This window comes from Narcine bancroftii, chromosome 7 (assembly GCF_036971445.1).
Source record: "Narcine bancroftii isolate sNarBan1 chromosome 7, sNarBan1.hap1, whole genome shotgun sequence".
In the NCBI taxonomy this organism is placed as follows: domain Eukaryota; kingdom Metazoa; phylum Chordata; class Chondrichthyes; order Torpediniformes; family Narcinidae; genus Narcine; species Narcine bancroftii.
This window is the reverse complement of record NC_091475.1, coordinates 85,277,731-85,300,672: the sequence shown is the minus strand read 5'-3', so window position 1 is coordinate 85,300,672 and position 22,942 is coordinate 85,277,731. Positions and strand designations below refer to the sequence as shown.

General features: G+C 39.4%; 1 protein-coding gene across 5 annotated transcripts in view; it reads left to right on the top strand.

Annotated features, from left to right (window-relative positions):
• The window catches only part of bora (bora aurora kinase A activator), a 51,683-nt gene that overhangs the window by 2,944 nt on the left and 25,797 nt on the right, over nucleotides 1-22,942 (top strand). For 3 of the 5 annotated variants that reach the window (XM_069890578.1, XM_069890580.1, XM_069890582.1), the window contains exons 2-6: nucleotides 2,069-2,297; nucleotides 2,816-2,922; nucleotides 14,019-14,064; nucleotides 15,400-15,481; nucleotides 17,105-17,173. In XM_069890578.1, the coding sequence (XP_069746679.1) occupies nucleotides 2,133-2,297; nucleotides 2,816-2,922; nucleotides 14,019-14,064; nucleotides 15,400-15,481; nucleotides 17,105-17,173 (469 nt within the window). In that variant the 5' untranslated portion in view covers nucleotides 2,069-2,132. The remainder of the gene's footprint in view (nucleotides 1-2,068; nucleotides 2,298-2,815; nucleotides 2,923-14,018; nucleotides 14,065-15,399; nucleotides 15,482-17,104; nucleotides 17,174-22,942) is intronic. The other 2 variants (XM_069890579.1, XM_069890581.1) reach the window with 2 other exon arrangements.

Sequence of the window (22,942 nt, the reverse complement as noted above, 5' to 3'; positions counted from 1 at the left end):
GAGTCCAACTCCCAGATGCACATGTCTGTGCGTGGCCTTGTGTACTATCCCACCCTGACCACCTGCAGATAGGAGGAACAACACTTTATTTTCTCTAGTCAGATGGCCTTAATGTTCACTTCTCTGCTTTTTGCTAAATTTGCTCACCTTTCCCCTTCCCCTTTCCTGTCTTTCCAGTTCTTCCCTCCCTTCCCCCTTACCCACCTGGCCATCTCTCCTCCCCCTCATTGCTGCTGTCCCCTCCCTCCTTTCTCCATCTATTATCTCCTTTTGCACGCCGCCCCCCCCCCCCACCTTTTTTGTTTGGATGCCTGTCAGCATTCTCTCATACCTTGAAATGTTGATTATGTATTTTTACCTTTGCTACATAAATGACACTGACCTGCTGGGCTTCTCCAACATTTTGTGTTTTAATATAATGAGAAGAGGGAGTGGAGAGATGTGTAGAGGAGAATGAGTTGGAGAGGAGGATGTAAAAGAAAAGGGGAGTTGGAGCGAGGCTGGTGAGGGAGTGTGTGTGTGTGTGTGTGTGTGAAGAGAGAGGGTGATAAGGGTGCAGGAAAAAGGGTAAGTGAGCAAAAGTCAACAAATGATGTTGAAATTGGGGTAAAGTTGTGAAAGTTTGATGTGAAGGAGGGTACAGGCAGTGTGAGTTAAACGTGGAAAGAGTGCAGAGATAATAAAGCGTGGTTAGAAATGTTACAGATTATGTTTTAAAGGAGATAAATTGTGGCAGGTTTTTTAGTTTAGGTCACAAACAAATACAAACACTTCAAAACAGATCTCATTTAAAATGCAAGAGCTTGGCTCAAGCCAGACAGTCCACGCTCCGAGTATCTTTGCAAAAACTTTGAAGAATGCTTATAGAGACTTCACAAGTAGGTGTTAATTGGACATGCTGTGGAGTAATGGATTATTGTTTTAGAAAGCAAGAGTTGAACGAACTCAGAAGATTGGGTCCAGTGCCGCAGTTTGCTGTTCTAAGAGGGTCAAGTGGTTTTTCCAGAGAGAGCGCGAATTCAGTACTACAGTTCAGCGGCAGCAGCTGGAACTGGAACATGTCAAGCTGGCAAGCTTGTGGTAAAATCCTATTTTGAAGACAGGTTGTGAGTTCTTAGTTCAGGACTGGCTGCATAATTTTTCATTTGAAATAAAGGAAAAAGAAAAGGAACTCTGTGGTGATCTGAAAGAAAGAGGTTATCATCTGGAAAACCCTGATGGGGCAAGTTTCTTTGGCAAGAGACTGAAGTAGCTGATTGGAAGGGATCAGTTGTGGATGTCCAACGAGCAACAAATCTCTCTCTGAAAACCGACAAGAACCTTCCTGAGTGGCAACCATTTACCTTTTAAGTACCAAAGACTGGTGAAATTCATAAATGTTAAATTCTGTGCACAGTATAAGAATTGCCTGCAGCCAGTGAACTTGGAAGAATGAGGAGTGAGATTGGACTGTGAATCAAAGAACTTTTTTTGAACGTATACACATTACATATATGTGTGCTTAGAATTAGAAAGGGGTTAAGTTAATAGGAATAAGTTAAAGTTTAATCCTGTTTTTATGTTTAAAGAAAATTAAAAGTAACTTCTGTTTAAGTAACCATTTGTCTTGGTGTATATCTATTGCTGCCAGGTTTTGGGGTCCTCTGGGCCCATAACAAAACAAAGAGTGAAAGTTTGAGAGTGTGAGAAAGTGGTAAAGGAAGAAATACAAAGAGGATAGAGGAGTGTGTAATTGGGAGCATGAAAAGTAAAGGAGGGAAGTTTGGAAAGAGGAGAGTATGAGAGGTAAAGTAGGTAAGATAGCAGAAGTATGTGCTTCCAACATCATAACTGTATCATTACTTTTTGATTGAGATTTTGTATTACTGTCACCTGTTGCCTTGTAATTTCAGAAATAATCAAGCATGATTTCTTGAGATGTAAATTAATTTAGTTTGGCTGACATGCATGTAGGTTACTAGAAAGAAGATGCTGTTAAGAACGTGAATACTTCCTCATAATTTTTCAAGTAGAATGTCCCAGAGTGTTTAAAAGTAATGTTCAAACAAAATCTTACTTCACTTTTCAGGTGTATTTTTCTTTTGCTCCTAAAGCTAAACAACTGAAATTACGAAGCTCTATACCTTTAGAGAATGGGAGATGTGAAGAATGAGACTAGGCTACATATAACTCCACACACACCTGGGCGACCTCCTGTCTTCAACCCTTTTGAGAGTCCCAGCGATTATGCAAGATTACACAAACCGGTGGTTCCTAGCCCCTCTGTCTTCAGATTGGTGAAGACTCCTGATTCAGAGGTTGGACATATTCATGTGCATAACACTACATAGTATTATATTTTGTATGTAATTGAAACAAAAAAAATTTGAAAGTTCTTGGCAGTTGGAGAGAGAAACAGTTATCTACTTTTGGGCTGATGATCTCTCATCAAAAATTAAATTACACTTTTCTCTCTGTCCAGGTCATTTCTGACCTGAGTTTTTCCAGTGTTTTCTGTTGTTATTTCAATTTGTTATTGCAGATTTTTGGTCTTCAGTTACAGTGTTTGTTTAGAAAGAATGGATTTCTGCTATTTACCATGAGCAAATTCAAGGGTTGTTAAGAAAGTGAAGAAGGTTAAAATCAAGGCTCTGTCATTTTCTTGAAAGTATTTTGTTCCAGTTTATATTTCAAATATTTTCCATTTGAAAATTGTCAGAAAGAATATCTTCTTCACCTCACTCTGGATTCTTGAGCATGTGGATGTAAATAGTCCTGAAAACAATCTATAAATTGCTTCTACAGTCTGAATTAAAAATGTACTTTCCACATTTAGACTCCTGCAAAATTTAGATGGTCCATCGGGGATCTTGCCATCTTGCATCCGATTGAGATTGATCCAGAAGATGTTAACCAGCAATCGGCATATATGAATTGCTCCAAGTTAGTAGTTTTCTTCTCGAAAGATATGCCTTCTGTATTCATTAGATCAAAATGTGCATGAGAGTTGATGTTCATCCACTTGTGTGATACAGTAGAATTAGTTTACTTTTAGTTTGTGCATTTTAGAAATGATTTCTTGCCTAATGTCAAATCTGATGATTTGTTTGAGCCTTCTAACGTGTTTTAAATTAGATGTACAGTTGGGCACCCATATAATTTTCTTGAAAACATTATACTTATTTTTTCTGTGGGGTTATATAATCAGGCATGTGAATTTTCCACATTTCTGCAGATTTCCACGTTTTTAAAATCAATTTTCCGCGTTTTTGAATGATTTCCACTTTCAGGAGCTCGGATTGGGGCCCATCGGTCTTCTCACTGCTACCTTTGAGCAGAAGTGCAGTGGGAACCTCGGGCTCCCAGACAGGAACGGGGTCTCATGGGGAGGTGTCAGTGATCAATGGCATCCAGCGTTTTTTAATTTGCAACTCAGGAACAAGGTGGAATGAAGCAGTGAAGTGATCATTGTAACCGGGAACAAGATGCAATAAAGCAGCAAAATATTCATTGTAACTGGGAACAAGGTGGAATAAAGCAGTGAACACACCATGAAGGCAACACAAAAGCATGGAGAAGGAAATGAATAAATTGACAAATCTCTGTAAGGATAAACATTTTCAAAGTCAATAAAAATGTTATTAGTATTTAATGACATATTCACATTATTTTGTAATGTCCATTTTTACTTTGAAATGCAATAAAAGAGGCTTGAAACTGGTAATTTTGTGTGTAAATTTTCAAAATGGGTGAGTGCTTCCCCCAAACCAACCCCCCCCCCCGCAAGGTGCGTTTCACCCCCTTGACCCCTGCTGTATGCCTTGCACAAGCTCTCGACTTTTTTTTTAACCTCACTCACATGCCTGTGTAATGGATTGGTTATTACCAAGTTTAATTTTTAGCTGAACATTACAACACAGAATCAACCTTCTTGACCAACCTCCTATGTGGGACCTTACTAAAATCCATGTAGAAACATCCACTGTCTTTCCTTCATCAACAACACGGTTAATCATGCATGGTATCTTACCACAGATTCTACAGCAAGTCAAAATTCTCCACCAGAAGAGAGAACCCCTTGGATCAGGTGTACACCAGCATCCCTTGGTTACTTGGATCACATATCTGTTCTGCTAACACCGGCGTATAGACCGCTGACAAAGCAAAATAGTTCGCAGGGAGATCAGGATGTGGCGAAGGGAGGTGATGGCATAGCAGCACTACAAGACTTGGACTGGAGCTGTTTCAGGGAGGCAGCAACCTACAATGATCATGTGAGCATAAAGGAGTAAACAAGCTTTATCAGCAAGTGCATTGAGGATGTCACAGATCAAATGCTTCATAACCAGGACTAATCAGGAACGATGATTTGATGCAGAGATCAAGGCCCTTCTCTGAGCTCATGATGTTGCCTTCAGCTCAAGGTTAGGTTGGCACTAAGATCAGCCGTGGCTGAATTCTCCCATGTAATCCGGAAGGCAAACTGGGGTATACACAGAAGATCCAGCTGTGTGATATCTGCATCATGAGGCACATGTAGCAAGGGATCAAGACTATAACAGATCAAGTGTCAACTTCTCGAGTTAAGGACTACAACTCCTCCCTTCAAGAAAGACTGAACATCTATGCATGGTTTGATGAGAAGAACAGGATGACGCCAAAGAAACCTCCATGTCTCCTAAGGTGATGAGAACCCTGGTTGAATACCGAAGGACTGCACAGCCAATTAACGGAGGTCTTCATGGACAATTTCAACACCTCATAGCAGCAGTTCAATGTTCAAAACAGCCACCAGCATTCCTGTACCCAAGAGGGTGAGAATAACAGGTCTCAATAACTATCGGCCTGTGGCACTGACCACCACTATTATGAAATGCTTTGAGCGTCTGGTGACAGAATGCATCAAAGCACACCTCCCAGAGACGTTGGACCCATTTCAATTTGCCTAATGAAGAAACTGATCCACAGCCTATAGCCTTGTCCCTTTACTCTGTCTTAACCCTCCTCGAGAATGATGCCTCGTATTGCCAGCGTCCTGTCCTCGAACTTCTGAACGCATAGAGCACCATCTGTCCGGTTGGTAGCAGAAAGTCAAGCACCATCATACTGAGCACTGGCACACTTCCTGCTCCTGTTCTGATGACTGCATCACCAGATCCAGCTCCAACAGTGTCATCAAGTTTACAGAAGTCACAACAGTAGTTGGCCTCATCAGCAACAAATGATAAGTTGCACTACAGAGAAGAGGTGTAAAATCTCATAATACGATGCGAGAGTATCACCATAATGCAGATGAAGATGATGATCGTGGACTTCAGGAGAACCAGGAATGACCACCATCCATGACACATCAACAACTCTGTAGTGGAGGGCACCAAGTCCCTTCGAATTCATTCCAATTTTTAATTTTTTTTTTAAATGTAGGTATACAGAACACTAACAGGCTATTTTGGCCCACAAGTCCATGCTGTCCATTTTACACCCAATTAACCTATAACCCCCTCTAGTACTTTTCAAACAATGGGGGGAAACTAGAGCTCCCAGGGAAAACCTACGCAGGCACTGGGAGAATGTTCAAACTCCTTTCAGACAGCATGGGATTCGAACCCCAATCCTGATTGTTGATGCTGCAAAAGCTTCGCCAACCAGGCTGCCCAGTGACTAGTGATCTAACGTGGACATGCAACATCTTCTCACTTGTCAGGAAGGTGCAACAGCAACTGCACTTCCTGAGAAGACTGAAGCGGGCAGGGCTCCTGGTCACCATCATGTCAACCTTCCTTTGAAGCTCAATCAAGAGTGTCCTGGCTGGCTGAATCACAGTGTGGTACAGTTGCTGCAGAGAAATGGATTGGAGGTCAATCCACAGGACCATAAGAGCAGCAGAGAGGATCACTGGAATCTCCCTTTTCCCTAACCTCCACTCCCCCTGCCATCAACGTAATCTACCAGGGTCGTTGCCTGACGAGGAGGCACAAGATCATTGTAGACCCCTTCCACCCTACACACAACACCTTTCAACTGCTCCCATACAGGAATATCGGAGCCAGCACCATCAGGCTGAGGAACAGCTTCTTCCCACAGACAGTGAGAATGCTCAACGACCAAAGGAACTGCTCACACCAACCATTTGAGGCTCTCATATTCATGAAACAATGTGTATTTATTTATTTGTATATAGAATTCTTGTCCTGCTTATGTTTTGTTTACTGCACTTGTGTCTGGTTGTGTGTGTGTGTGTGTGTTTTGCACCAAGGACCGAAGAATTCTGTTTTGTTGGGTAATACTTGTACAATTAGATGACAATAAACTTGGCTTGATCAGAGTTTCCTTTGAAAACTTTAAGATTGATTGAACATGACTTACAACGCAAAGCCATGTTGACTATTCTTAATCAGTTCCTGTCTATCCAAATATGTATATCCATTCTCTTAGAATACCTTCCAATAACACCCATTACTGATGTCAGGCTCACTGGACTATTTCCCAGATTATTCTTAGAACCTTTCTTGATCAACGGAGCAACATCAGCTATCCTCCAATATATAGCACCTCACGTGTGGCAAAGGACATTTTTAATGCTTCTGCTAGGGTCCCTGCAACGAAGGCAGAAGGACTGTCTTGTCAGGCCCTGGGGATTTACGTTCTTGACAAAATTAAAGACAAGACTTGCAGGTAGAAAGAAAAAGGAGGAGGAAGTACTTACCATACATGGGCAGCAAGTATTTGCCTCAATACAGCAAGCACCTCCTCCTCTGTAATCTGCATAGGGTCCAAGACATCACTGTTGTTCTCACTTATTTAGACTCTGTGCCCCCCCCTACCCCATCCCAAATAAATACTGATGCAAAACTCCAATTAAGATCTCCATCTCTTTTGGATCTAGGCATTTGTGACCACTGGTTCTCAAAGGGAACCATTTTTGTCCCTTGATACCCTATTGCTCTTGATATGTCTGCAGAAATCCTTGCGACTTTTTTTTTCCTTCACTTTATCTGCTAGAGCCACCTTGTGCATTCTTTTAGTCCTGAGTACCTAGAGTGTTTTCTTGCACACTTTCAAGTGCCTCATTTGTTTCTTGCTGCCCACGTACGATTGGCCCCTCCTCCTTCTTATCCAGGGCTTCAGTATTTTTCAAAGCCAAGCTTCCCTCTACCTCCAAGTTTTGCCTTTAATTCTGACAGGAATGTACAAGCTCTGTACTCTCAAAATGTCACCTTTTGAAGATCTCCTACTTGCTAAAAACGCCTTTGCCAGAAAACAGCCTGGCCCAATCTGCACTTTCCAGTTCCTTTCTGTTGCTATCAAAATTGGCCTTTCTCCAATATAGCATCTCAATCCAAGAACCAGACCTATCTTTTTCCATAAGTAATAGCATTGTGTTCCCTTACACATACTTCCCTCACCTGCCCTATCTTGTTTCCTAACATGAAATCCAGTATGGCATTCTCTCAAGTTGGTTCCTCTATATATTGATTAAATTAACTTTGCTGAACATGTAACCCTCGGGAGGAGTCACGTGATGGCATAGTGGCTGGTAGGGGAATACCAGCCCTCTCCAGAAAAGAAGAAATAAAGTGAAGAAAATGCAAAGTTCTAGAAATACAAAACATAACAAATAAAAGATAAAGTTGTAGAGAAAAGAAAGAAAATGGCACCTAAGATGGAAAAAGTAAAAACAACAGGAAAAAAAAGAAGAAAAGACGCCGGAAGAGAAAGGAGAAGGCCTTACCTGTATGATGAAGCAGGGAGCCGTCGTGGAGAAGAGAGCCCATTCTCCGAGGTTGCTGACGAACCCACAGAGTCGTGAACCCCCGACCGCTGGACTGCAAACATGGCTCTCTGAGCCAAACAAAAGTGCGCTTACTAAGGAGAAGGAGAACACTAATGGAATGGGGGCTCAGCCGAGGAGTGGGCAAACACAACGCGACCAGCTGAGGGATGCCCGACACCAGGGCTCTCAGCTGGAAGAAGAGGAAAGCGACAGGAAAGGGAGTGAAAGGAAAGAAGAGCAGCAGCAGGAGGCCCAACAGATGAGTAGCCCAGAAGAAGAGGACCAACAGCAAGAAGCCAAGCAAGAAGAAGCCCAGCAAATTGAGACAAGCAACTCATCAGGAAAGTCAGAAGAGACACAGATACAAGGAAGAGGAGAAGAGGAAGACACAAAAACAGGTACAGACACAGAAGAAGAATACCAAGATCTGCACAGAGAAGTAGAAGGTAAAACAGATGGACAGAATATTGATAAAGTTTTTTTTCAAGAACAAATGAGAGCATTAAAAGAATTGTTGACATTAGAAATTAGTGAAATTAAAAGAAAAATGGGATCAGCTGAAAACGGCCATACTGCAATCCACTGAAGAGGTACTGGGCTTCTCTTCCAGGAAAAACAAGGACTGGTTTGACGAAAACAACCAGGAAATCCAGGAGCTGCTGGCAAAGAAGCGAGCTGCCCACCAGGCTCACCTTGCAAAGCCTTCCTGGCCAGAGAAAAAACGAGCCTTCCATCTCGCATGCAGCCACGTTCAGTGCAAACTCTGGGAGATCCAAAATGAGTGGTGGGCTAGCCTCGCCAAACGAACCCAGCTTAGCGCCGACATTGGCGACTTCAGGGGTTTTTATGAGACACTAAAGGCGGTGTACGGCCCCTCACCCCAAGCCCTCTGCGCAGCTCAGATGGCGGAGTTCTCCTCAGCGACAAGATCTCCAACCTCAATCGATGGTCAGAACACTTCCAATCCCTTTTCAGTGCCAACCGCTCAGTCCAAGAAACTGCCCTGCTCCAGCTCCCTCAACAACCCTTGAGGCTAGAGCTGGATGAGGTCCTAACCCAGGAAGAGACAGATAAGGCAATTGAACAACTGAAAAGTGGCAAAGCAGCAGGTATGGATGGAATCCCCCCCCCCCACCCCCCCCCCCTCAGAGGTCTGGAAGGCTGGCGGCAAAGCTCTGCATACCAAACTGCATGAGTTTTTCATGCTCTGCTGGGACCAAGGAAAGCTGCCTGAGGACCTTCGTGATGCCATCATCATCACTCTGTACAAAAACAAAGGCGAGAAATCAGACTGCTCAAACTACAGGGGAATCACGCTGCTCTCCATTGCAGGCAAAATCTTCTCTAGGATTCTCCTTAATAGACTAATACCTAGTGTCGCTGAAAATGTCCTCCCAGAATCACAGTGTGGCTTTCGCGCAAACAGAGGAACTACTGACATGGTCTTTGCCCTCAGACAGATCCAAGAAAAGTGCAGAGAACAAAACACCTTTGTTGACCTCACCAAAGCCTTTGACACCGTGAGCAGGAAAGGGCTTTGGCAAATACTAGAGCGCCTCGGATGCCCCCCAAGTTCCTCAACATGGTTATCCAACTGCACGAAAACCAACAAGGTCGGGTCAGATACAGCAATGAGCTCTCCGAACCCTTCTCCATTGACAACGGCGTGAAGCAAGGCTGCGTCCTCGCACCAACCCTCTTTACTATCTTCTTCAGCATGATGCTGAAACAAGCCAATAAAGACCTCAACAATGAAGACGGTGTTTATATCCAGTACTGCACAGATGGCAGTCTCTTCAATCTGAGGCGCCTGCAAGCTCACACCAAGACACCAGAGCAATTTGTCCATGAACTACTCTTTGCAGACGATGCCACTTTAGTTGCCCATTCAGAGCCAGCTCTCCAGCGCATGACGTCCTGTTTTGCGGAAACTGCCAAAATGTTTGGCCTGGAAGTCAGCCTGAAGAAAACTGAGGTCCTCCATCAGCCAGCTCCCCACCATGACCACCACCCCCCCCCATCTCCATCAGGCACACTGAACTCAAAACGGTCAACCAGTTTACCTACCTATGCTGCACCATTTCATCTGATGCAAGGATCGAAAAAGAGATAGACAACAGACTCGCCAAGGCAAATAGCACCTTTGGAATAAGTAATGTAACTAAGATGAAAAAGGACTACAATCGTGAAATAGAACAGTTGGAAAGGGTGAAAGTAAGTATAGAAAATGAACTAGCAAAAAGGGGTGATATAACAAAAAGAAGAGAATTGGCGGACAAAAAAAAATACGAAAGATTACAAACTTATAAGGTGGAGAAGAACATAATGAAAATAAAGGAAAAGTATTATGAACTTGGAGAAAAAACACACAAAATATTAGCCTGGCAACAGAACAAGCTAAAAGAACTGTATTGGCATCGAGGAAAAAGGACAAGCAAATTTACATATAATCCAATGGAGATTAATGAGAACTTTAAGAAATTTTATGAACAATTATACCAAACTGAGAACGAGGGAAAAGATGATAAAATAGAAGAGTTTTTAGCTAAAATTGAACTGCCGAAATTGCAAGAGGAACAAAACAAACTGATAAAATCATTTGAAATAGAGGAAGTACAGGATATATTAAAAAAGCTGCCAAACAATAAAATGCCTGGAGAGGATGAATTCCCAATAGAATTCTATAAAACATTTAGAGTTATTAATTCCTCCTCTCCTGGAAGTAATGAACCAGATAGAAGAAACACAAAACTTGCCAGATTCATGTAAGACAGCAATACGGGGAAGGATCCACTAACACCAGCATCATACAGACCAATATCTCTACTTAATTCAGATTATAAGATAATAGCAAAATTATTACCAAACAGATTGGCCGACTGTGTACCAAAAATAATAAAACAAGATCAAACTGGATTTATTAAGAAAAGACGAACAGCGGATAATGTCTGTAAATTTATTAATTTAATTCATGAAATAAGATGCCAACAGTGGCTGTTGCTTTACACACAGAAAAAGCCTTTAACAGGGTATAATGGAGTTATTTATTCAAAGTATTACAGAGGTTTAATCTACCAGAAAAATATATTAATTGGATTAAAGCATTATGTAATGGACCATTGGCAAAGGTAACAGTAAATGGATATGTATCAAACCAATTTGAATTAATTTGGTCAACTAGACAGGGATGTCGATTATCTCTCTTACTGTTCACTTTAGCAATAGAACCACTGGCAGAACTGATAAGAACAGAAAATAAAATAAATGGGATAAAAATAAAGGAGAGGGAGTATAAAATCAATTTATTTGCAGGTGACATTATAGTATACTTAACAGAACCAGAAATATCAATAAAAGAACTACATAAGAAATTGAAGAAGTATGAAGAAATATCTGGGTACATGATCAACGCAAATAAAAATGAAGTGATGCCAATGAATAATGCGGATTATACAGAATTTAAAAAAAAGAATCACCATTTAAATGACAAACACAAGCAATCCGATACCTAGGTATTAGGTTAAATAATAATTTAAGTCACTTGTACAAATTAAATTATCAACCACTAATAAAGAAATTGCAGGAAGACTTAGAACATTGGAAAGAATTACCGCTAACGTTGATAGGGAGGGTAAATTGCATTAAAATGAATGTCTTCCCAAGGATACAATACTCATTTCAATTGTTACCAATTCCCTTAACAGAGAAATTCTTTAATGAACTAAAGAGAATAATAAGGAATTTTTTAGGGAAACGGAGGAAACCTAGGATAGCGTTAGATAAATTAACAGAGAGGTACAACCAAGGTGGTTTGTAGTTACCAAACTTTAAAAATTATTATAGAGCAGCACAATTAAGATATTTATCAGATTTTTATCAGACAAGTGAAAAACCAGATTGGTCTAAAATAGAGCTAGATAAAATAGGGGAGAAGGTACCGGAACATATACCTTATAAGTGGGATGAAAAGCCGGTACGATGTAAAAGCTCACCAGTATTGCATCATTTACTCAATATATGGAAGAAGATTCACTTAGAAAGGAAAAAAACAAATTAACAAATATCAAAATTATTATTGTTGCAAAATCAGCTAATCCCTTTTACAATAGATAACCTTTCCTTTAGAGAATGGGAGAGAAAAGGAATTAAAAGAATAGAAAATTGTTTTTTGGGAAATAATTTATTAACATTTGAACAATTGAAGTACAAATATGGAATAACTCATGCTACAATGTTTGCATACCATCAACTGAAAGCATATTTAAAGGATAAATTGGGAAACAGACTGAGATTACCAGAAGGAAGCAGGTTTGAATATTTGATTACAGAAACAACGATAATAAAAAGATTTATAATGAACATGTACATCAAGCTGCAAGAGAAGGAAAATTATGAAATAAGCTATAAACCCAAACAAAAGTGGGAAAAAGATTTAAACATAAAGATAAAAAATGAAACATGGGAAAAGTTATATTCTGGAACTATGAAGAATATAATAAACACAAGGTTACGCATGATACAGTATAATTGGTTACACAGGTTATATATCACTCCCCAAAAGTTAAATAAATAGGATCCAACATTATCAGATAGATGTTTTCACTGTAAGAAGGAAGCAGGAACAACAGTGCATGCAATTTGGGCATGTGAGAATGTGAAAAAGTTTTGGGAAGATCTAAATCAGGTATTAAATAAAATCACAAAAAGCAACATACCAAAAAATCCAGAGATCTTATAAGTAATATAAGAAGTAAAGAGTTAGGCCTCAAACTGGATGATGCGCAAAAAAGATTTATTATGATAGCCTTAGCTGTAGCAAAAAAATATATAATGTCAACTTGGAAATCAGAAGAGAGCCTGAAAGTACAGCAATGGTACATAGAAATTAATAAATGTATTACATTGGAAAAAATAACATAATTTTAAAAATAAAGTCACATTATTTGAACAAATTTGGGAACCCTACATGGAACATAACAGAGGGCTTGTCTTGGACCTCCACCCCCTAAAACGATAAGAAGACAAAATGACTTGATCCAGTGTGTGAAAGTAGATGACACATTTTTCTTGTTTATTTTTCATCGTGTGATGACATTGTTTAATGATTTTATTGTATATGTTGAACGTTTAATGGGTTTGGAGGGGGTGGGAAGGGGAGAGGGAAGGTGGGGGGGGGAAGGGGGAGAAAATGTGCCACTGTGTATATTTAAGAGGGAAATGTTTGTATGTATTTTGGTTGATTTGGTTCACGGTGTGAAAAATAAAAAATTATAAAAACAAAACATGTAACCCTCCAACCCATCCAGCCCTTTATTATGTAAGAGAATCACAGAGAAAATGTAGAAAGTTAAAATCACCTACTAATGCAACCTTGTGTTTCTTGCATTTTTCTTCTATCTCCTACAAATTTTCCTCTTGATTTCCTACTGACTATTGAGTGATTTATAATATCTCATTCCTTTCTCATTCATCAACTCCACCCATATCAGCTCAGTAGACGAGCCGTCTAACATATCCTGTCGGAGTACTGCCGTGACATTTTCCCTGACGAGTAATCCCAGCTCACCCCCTTTCATCCCTCCATTTCTATTACATCTAAAATAACAACCCCACAATATTGAGTAGACAGTCTTGCCCAACTTGCAACTAAGTCTCACTAATGGCCATAACTTCATGTGCTGTTTCATGATCTAAGCTCATCCGTCTTTCCTACAAAATTGAAATTCATGCAACTCATTACACTGTACAGGATCTTTCCGTTTCTGTGGAAGCTCAACCACATCTTTATCCACAACCATTCCACTATCTGGTTCCCACCCCTTTCAACTCTCGTTTAAATATTTCCCCCACCCCACCCCCCACTCCCTCCCCCTCCAGAGCAGAACTAGCACATCTTCCTGCAAGCATTTTGGTCCCCTTTCTGTTCCTGTGCTAAGTGTCCTGTCAGTACAAGTCCTACCTTCAATCTCAATTTTGTTTTAGTTCAGATTTTTTAATTAGACGTGCAGAAACCATTCTGTCTCATTGGTTCATTTTTCATTGCAAGACAGCTTTTATTCACATTTTGCTAATTATGTGTGTGTAACAATGCATTAATAACAGGCAAAGAAAAGTTGTTTGTATTTCAAAAGTGAGGTGTAAAGGTTTAAAAGAATGCTCAGAATTATTGAATAGTCAGTGAGAAAAGTTATTTTCTTTTTGTGGTGAAATTAGCTTCAAAATTAACAGATGTTGGAACAGTAAATTTTCTTATTTTTATGTTTAGATTAGATAATGAGATTGAGGCAAGATACCAGAAAGCTATCGAAGAGGTGAGTACTTTGGTCAATTTTTTTCAAAATAGCATTCATAGATACTATTTTTTAACCCTGTTGCTAACAAATTGATAAAATCTTTGTCAGGGACTGGTTCTGATGCTAGTAACATATGTATATGCATTTCTGTACATACATGAAGACACGTGTAAACTATAACAATTGTTTAAAGATGCTTCACTGATCTATATACACATCAGAATAACAATTTATTGTCATGAATAAGTCGTGAAATTTGGTGTTCTGCGACTGCATCATCGTGCAAACATTCATATTATAACCATCTTACAACATATTAATAAAAGTATTAGTCCACACAAAGTAAGGCAGTATCTTTGATTCATTAATTATTCAAGAGTCTGATGGCAGCAGCGAAGCCGTTCTTGTGCCGTTGAGTGCTCATCTTTAGGCTCCTGTACCTTTTTCCTGATGGTAGCAGAGTGAAGAGGGTATGGCCTGGGTGATGGAGGGTCTTTGAGGATAGTGGCTGCTTTTTTTCAGACACCACTTCATGTAGATGTCCTCAATGAAGTGAAGTCTGGTGCCTGTGATGTCGCAGGCCGAGTTAACAACCCTCTGAAGTTTATTCTTGTCCTGAAAGTTGGACCCTCCATATCAGGCAGTGACGCCACCAGCCAGAATGCTCTCCACAGTCACCTGTAGTAGTTTACGAGCATATTTGGTGACATACTGAATCTTCTCAGAGACCTTACAAAGTATAGCCGCTAGCTAGCCTTCTTTGTGATTGCTCCAGGACAGATTCTCGGAGATGTTGACACCCAGGAATTTGAAGTTCTTGACCCTCTCCACTCCTGCACCCATGATGAGGACTGGGTCATGTTTCCCTGAATTCCTCCTGAAGTTCACAATCATCTCCCTGGTTTTGCTGACGTTGAGCGCAAGGTTGTTGTTACACTATTCAACAAGCTGATCCATCTCCCTCCTGGACGCTTCCTCATTGCTGTTTGTGATTCTGGTGACAGCAGTGGTGTCATCGGCAAACTTGTAGATGACATTAGAATTGTGCCTGGCCACACAGTCATGGGTGTATAATAAGTAGAGCAGTGGGCTAAGCACACATACTTGGGGTGCACCTGTACTGATGATCAGTTGATTCTGGGTGTTGTTCAGTTTTTAATGAGTTCAGTAATTGCTGAAAAAATATAGATATCTGATCATTCATTTTTGGTAGATTTAAGTATTCAAAGTCTTTAGTTTGCTCCATGGGAAAAAAAATGTTAGTTGAAATCTTGAAATTATCACAATAAATTTATTTGGTGTTGTTATGCTTTATTATTAAAATTACGTTTACCTGACTTTTTATTTTTCTAGTTTTTTTTGAATAGTGTCATTGTACCTTCTCCTTGGACTCAAACTGAGGGGAAACCAATTACACAGACTCATCGAACCAAATGTGAGTTCTTTGAAAGTTGCTTTTTTTTTTCTGATTGCATCCATGGAATGAAATTAAACTAAATCTTATAGATATAGTCTCTTCGAAACAAGAGAACATTGTACTTTGGTACAATTGTATTGCCAGAGTGCTAATACACTAAATACATTAAAAGTATTATGTATTAGAGAAAAGCATTGCAGGCATTACTGTTTTTGGAAGCCTGCCACAGTCCCCTACCTTCCAATTGCTATGGTTGAATTTTGGATCCCAAATCCTGACATGAACTCCCATCACCTGCCGGCATCCCTGCTATAATGATTTGCTCTTTGCAGAGAAGTAGCCTCTGAGATCTGCTGATGGGCAAGCCATTGCCTTGGACAGGCACAACCTCCTTTTGATAATAACAGATCAAGTCTCCCTTGTCATCTTCGGTTGGATGCAATAGAAGCTTGTGCTGTTCTTCATTCTTTGTTTGGCTGCTCTGCTCTACCCAGCCAGGATTTTCTATTGTAACAAATCGGCTGTTAAGATTCTGATGGAGAAATCACCAGGCTGGGGAGACCTATGCAGCCAAAGAGTAGGGAAGACAGGCCCTTCTGTCACATGTAACAGAAGGTGATGAGAAACCATCAGTCCCAATTCTACACTGACCTGTGGGGGAAATTCATTGTTAGGGAACAGGGCACAGGACAGGAGTTGTGCTGGATTCCTGGCATAGGAGGGGCAGAGATGAAGAGCTCGATCATGATATTCTGCAGGGTAATGCTAAGTGAGGTATCAGTTCATGTGAACTGAAGATCAGAGATGTGAATACAGTTGTGTAATACTCGTCAACTGTGAATGCAAGGGTCTCAACCTGAATCATAAATTACCGTATATGCTATTGTATAAAACAATCCTAAAAGTTAAAAATGTCACCTCAAAACCAGAGATTGTCTTATACGCCAAATATAAAAACCAATTCTTAGCGCAGGGGAAAGCTGAGACTTCACTGTTAAGTGTAAAATCCGAACCATAACAGAGAAGTGTCAGTGCTCCCCGTGGGGTCCATCTGCCCAAGTCTGATTGCCATCAGTGCTATACGGGCTTTAAATGGCCTGTTAAAGGAGCCGACGGTGGTTTATTTTAAAATATACTAATAAAAATTCAACCCTTACTGGGTAATTTGCTTTTAAAATATTGTGAATTAGTATATTAAATGTGCCATGCAGCATCACTTCGATAGTCAGGCGTAAGTGCCAAATTTGGGTTAGTCTTGTACAGCAGGTATATCTCAAAACCTACATTTTAGGTTGAAATTCAGGGCACTGTCATATACATGAATAGTTTTATACGCTGGCATATACAATATTCCTTTTCTCCTCCAATGATGCTCAACCTGCTGAGTTTCTTCAGCAGTTTGTTCCTTGTTATGTTAACACATAAATACTGCACAATCCATCCAGTTATTTTGAAGTCATTCGTCCTTGGGATGAGAAATTCTGGTAAAATCAATAATTATTTGAGTAATATGTATAATGTGCAAGATGTCTAAGGAGATTTGGTGAAAGGAGTTAAGATTGTCAGAAATCGACAGAGAATCTAACCAGATGTATAGCACATCTGCTGAACTTAAAGTTTTTCGTTTGCACTTCCTTTCAGGTTCATCCTGGAATAGAGATTCTTCAGTTAATTCAAAAGAATCGATTGTGTTGTCTGGGAAGCATAATGGTTAGTAGTTACCATGGAATTTGAGAATTCTATTATTTGAAATTTAATAAGTTTGTACTACTTGTCTCCAAAAAAAATCAAATTTAAATTGCATAACAGATAATACAGGACAATTTAGCCATGAACAATCAACAGTAAAACAAGATTGCTATTGTAGGTTTACTGACTAACATCAAAACATAATAACGAGCTAAGCAGTTGCATCTTGTTGGCATCAATTTTGTTTCCTTAAAAGTAATAAATAATATAATGTGAAATTGTTCTTATTTTTCAAAAGCAAAACTGCTGGTTCTTTTTTGGCCTACAGTGTGGTGTAAAAATATGAGCATAGAATATAAAACACAGAAACAGGTCCTCGGCCTATAATGAATGCACTGAACACAATGCCAAATTATACTCATTTTCTTCTTCCTGCACATGATCTACAGCATTTCATATCCATGTGTTTATCCACAAGCCTCTTAAATACCATAATTCTATCTGCCTTGTTCCAGGCACCTACCACTCTATGGTTTTAAAAATAATTTTGTTTTTTTTAAATTGCTCTGTGCATCTCCTTTCAATTTCTTTTCCCTTTTTGCCTTAAATGGATGTCCACTCGTATTTCTTAACTCCATAAAAAATACATTTCACTGTTGCCTTTGTTTTCTCTGGGAAAGCCAATTCAGAATCCAAACTATTAAGTTACCGATACATCCATACTTCCTAAATGCTAAATGTATTTCTATATGTTCATAAATCCCATCCCTAATTATCCTCTCCAATAGCTTCCCAACCACAAATGTGAGGTTTAATGGCCCATAATTTTCTGGATTTTTTTCCTATTCACTTATTCACTTTCTTGATCAAAGGAATAACATTGGGCTACTCTCCAGTCCTCCAGGATCTTGCCTGTTGCTCATCAACATACAAATATCTTGGTCAAGATATCAAGGCCTGCCCGTTTCAATAACATGGGATACTTCCCATCATTTCATGGAGACCTGTGGTCTTCAAAAGACCCTGCATGACCTCTTGCTTGATCTCAAAATGCCCTACCACGTTTTGTGTTCTCCACACTGCTGTCAATTTTCTCCATTTTTCTTGGTGAATACTGATGGAAAGTACTCTCTGGCTCCAACCATTAATTTTCTCCTTTATCCTTGAGTGGCCCTACCTGCCCTCGTTATTTTATCTCCTTTTCATGGCCCCTTTTGGTCTTTTTCCTGTCTTATAATCCCCAAGGGCCTTATTTGTTTTTTTTTTGATTACTCAATCTTGCATATGTTTCTTTTAATTTTTTTTTATTTCTAAATTCACACTTCCACCATCCAAGGTTCACTTACTTTGCTAGCTCAATTTTTCCTTCTTTCAGAGACATGCCAGTCCTGGATTATGATCACCCGGTCCTTGAACAATTCCGACATGTCAATTGTGAACTTGTCTGAAAACTGCTGTTTCCAATTAACTCCTCCTACTTCCTGAATAACATCTTGATTTTTCCCAATCCAACACTTTTTTTTTGCAACGTCCAGACTTCTTGTTGAAACTTGAATTGTGATTGCTATTCCCAAAATGCTCTGCTGAAAAGCCAGTTTTCTGGCAAGTCTCATTTTTCAAATCATGCTCCCTCCTCTAGTTGGATCAATTGCATACTGTTTCAAGAAACCCTCTTAGATGCACCAAAGAAAGTCTACACCATTTAAGCTTCTTTCATTAAGTAAGACTGAGGAAGTTAAAATCAACACTATTCAACTTTGTTACTTTTACACCTTTCCATCATCTGTCTGCAAATTTGTTCTTTCTCTCAGTGGCTGTTAGGATGCCAGTAGTATAACCCCATCACTTTGCTTATTTTTGAGGAATACTTGTATTAGAGTCAGGAAGTCAGGAAGTACAGAATAGGTCCATTGGTCCAACTCACCACGCTGACTAATTTGGCTTTCTGGTCTAGTCCCACTTGACTGTATTTGGCCTGCATCCTTCAAACCCTTTCTATATCATATAGATATATATATATATATAGTTATGGGCCCAGAAGACGCCAAAACCCAGCAGCAGTAGAAATTCACCAAAGCAAGTGGTTACTGAAACAAAAGTTTTAATTATCTTTAAACATGAAAACAGGATCAAACTCTAACTTATTACTATTAATGTAACTTAACCCCCTTCTAATTCTAAGTGCACATGCATGTAATGTATGTGTAAGTTTAGAAAAGTTCTTTGATTTACAGTCCAATCTCACTTCTCACTCTTCCAAGTTCACCGGTATCAGGCAATTCTTCTACTGTGCACAGAATTTAACATTTATGAATTTCACCAGGCTTTGGTGCTTGAAAGGTAAATGGTTACTGCTCAGGATGGTTCTTGTTGGTTTTCAAAGAGATTTGTTGCTCGTTGGAGACACACAGCTGAATCCTTCCGATCAGCTACTTCAGTGATTTGCTGAAGAAACTTGCCCCATCAGGGTTTTCCAGATGATAACCTCTTTCCTCCAGGTCACTACAGAGTTCCTCTTTGTTTTCCTTATTTCAAGTGAAACATTATACAGCCAGCTGTCTCCTCTTGTATGAACCACAACGGCTTTGACCAGGCTGAACTAAGAACTCACAACCCGTCTTCAAAATGTTTTTTTTTCCACAAATTTGCCAGCTTGACCTGTTCCAGTCCCAGCTGCTACTGCTGAACTCTCTCTTTCTGAGAAAAAAAACTGTTTGACTCTCTCTGCTTGCAAAACCACATGACCTTCCTAGAACAGCAAACTGCATTCAGACAGACTGCAGCCCCAGACCCAATCTTTTGAGTTTGTTCATCTCTTGCTTTCCAAAACAATAATCCACAGCATGTCCTATTAACACCTACATGTGAAGTCTCTATAGGCATTCTTCAAAGTTTTTGCCAAGGCACCTGGAGCCTGGACTGTCTGGCTTGAGCAGAGCTCTGGCGTTTTAAATGAGATCTCTTTTGAAGTGTTTGTTTGTATCTGTGTGTGACCTAACTAAAAACCCCACAATCTGTATACAATATAAAATATAACATAAATCTGTCACAATATATATATGTCTGACTATCTTCAACACTGAAAGTGTGCCTGCTTCTTCAGTTTCTCTGACAGCTCATTCCTGACACAGACGACCCACTGAGTAAAAATGTGGTTCCTCAGGTCACGCTTAAACTTTATCCCTCTCACCTTCAATATGTTTCCGCTAATTCCAGAATTGGGGCTCTCCTGGGAAAAAGATGCTGTGCATTCACTTCATCCATGCTCCTCATGATTTTATGTCATCTTTTGCCTCCTTTACTATGGGAAATAAAGACCAAGCCTATTTAACATTCCTGTAACTCAAAGTTCCTTTTACGTGCTATATGACGATGACGTCAGAGCGAACGACAAAGTAACCCTAGCTATTGCAAGGGCCAAGCTTCGCAAAGCATGCACATGCCCAGCGGATTCACAGTCATTTCCTAGATACCAAGGACACGCAACACATGTGGAAGGGTATTCAAGAAATCACCAACCAGATGGCAAATGCAAGCAATAAGATGCCTAGGTATACAAATAAATAAAAATCTCGGTCATCTATATAAACTCAATTATTATCCACTAATGAAAAAATTAAAGGACGATTTAGAGCATTGGAAAGATTTACCATTAACACTAATAGGAAGGATAAACTGTATTAAAATGAACATTTTCCCAAGGATATTATACCTATTTGAAGCATTGCCAATACACTTGACAGAGAAATTCTTCAAGGAGTTAAAGAAAATAATAAGGAAATTTTTATGGAAAAGGGGGAAACCGAGGATAGCACTAGATAAATTAACAGAATGGTATAAACAAGGAGGCTTACAACTGCCAAACTTTATAAATTATTATAGAGCCGCACAATTAAGATACCTATCAGATTTTTATCAAACAAGGGAAAAGCCAGATTGGACTAGATTAGAATTAGATAAAATAGGGGAAAAGATACCTGAACACATATTATATAAATGGGATGAAAAATTGGTACAACGTAGGAGTTCTCCAGTATTACATCATCTACTCAATATTTGGAAAAAGATTCATGTAGAAAGGAATAAAACAAATTATCAATTACCAAAACTAATATTGACGCAAAATAAGTTACTCCCTTTTACAATAGATAACCTTTCCTTTAGAGAATGGGAGAAAAAAGGGATCAAAAGAATAGAAAATTGTTTTTCAGGAAATAGATTATTATCCTTTGAACAAATGAAAGATAAATACAATATAACTCAAGATACAGTGCTGGCATATTACCAATTGAGATCCTACTTGAAGGACAAATTAGGAAGCAGTCTGAGGTTACCAGAGGGAAGTAACTTTGAATATGTGATTACAGATACAATGATAATCAAAAGATTTATAACAAATATGTATATTAAACTGCAAGAAAAGGAGAATGAGGAAACAAATGGTAAAACTAAACAAAAATGGGAACAAGATTTAAATATAAAGATTAAAAAAAGGAAACATGGGAGAAGTTATGTTCTGGAACGATGAGAAATACAATAAATACGAGGTTACGTATGATACAATATAACTGGATACACAGGCTATACATTACACCTCAAAAGTTAAATAAATGGGACCCAACAGTATCTGATAGATGTTTTCGATGTAAAAAAGAAATGGGAACAACAATTCATGCAATCTGGACATGTGAGAAAGTAGAAAAATTTTGGGAAGATCTAAACCAAATATTAAATAAAATTACAGAAAACAATATACCAAAAAATCCAGAGATCTTCCTCCTAAGTAACATAAAAAACAAAGAATTTGGAATTGATTTGGATGGTGCACAAAAAAGATTTGTTAAGATAGCTCTAGCTGTAGCAAAAAAATGTATTATGTCAACCTGGAAATTGGAAGATAATTTGAAAATACAACAATGGTATACAGAAATGAATAAATGTATTCCATTAGAAAAAATAACATATAGTTTAAGAAATAATATTGAAATATTTGAACAAATATGGGAGCCTTACATGAAGCACAATAGAGAAAACCTACCGGGGACTTTCACTACCTAAATTAACGAAAGGAGAAGGAAATGAAAAGAATTGACTCAGTGGAATTTCTTGTTTATTTCTATTGAATGACAACATTGTTTGACTGGTTTAATGTATCCTAGATTTTGTACTTTAAATGGATGGGGGGGGGGAGGTAGGGAGGGTGGGATGGGAGGTGGGGGGGGGGAGAAAATGGCACTGTATATATTTGAAAAGGAAAAAGTATGTATCATGGTCAATGTGGTTTATGGTGTGAAAAATAAAAAATTTAAAAAAAAATCACCAACCAGAAGACTACACCATCTCTTTGTGCTGGTGATTCCTCTCTCCCAGATGCACTGAACAACTTCTGCGCCCATTTTGAGGCAAAAACGACATGGCGGCGAAGAAGACCACCTCTCCTCCAAATGATCGGGTGCTGTGTCTTACAGTGGCCGATGTGAAGAGAGAATTAGGCAAGGTCAACCCACGGAAAGCTGCTGGACCAGATAAAATTCTCGGCAGAGGGTTGTGTGGCTCAGCTGGCAGATGTTCTTACCAACACCTTTAACATCTCCCTGAGAAGTGCCATAGTCCAACGGGCTTCAAAGCTGCCACCATTGTCCCTGTGCTGAAGAAGTCATCTGTGTCCTACCTCAATGACTATGCTCTGTTGCACTCCCATTATAAAGTTGTCATGAAGTGCTTCGAGAGCCTCGTCATAGGGAACATCAAAATCCTGCTGCCCCAGTCACTGGACCCCCTACAGTTTGC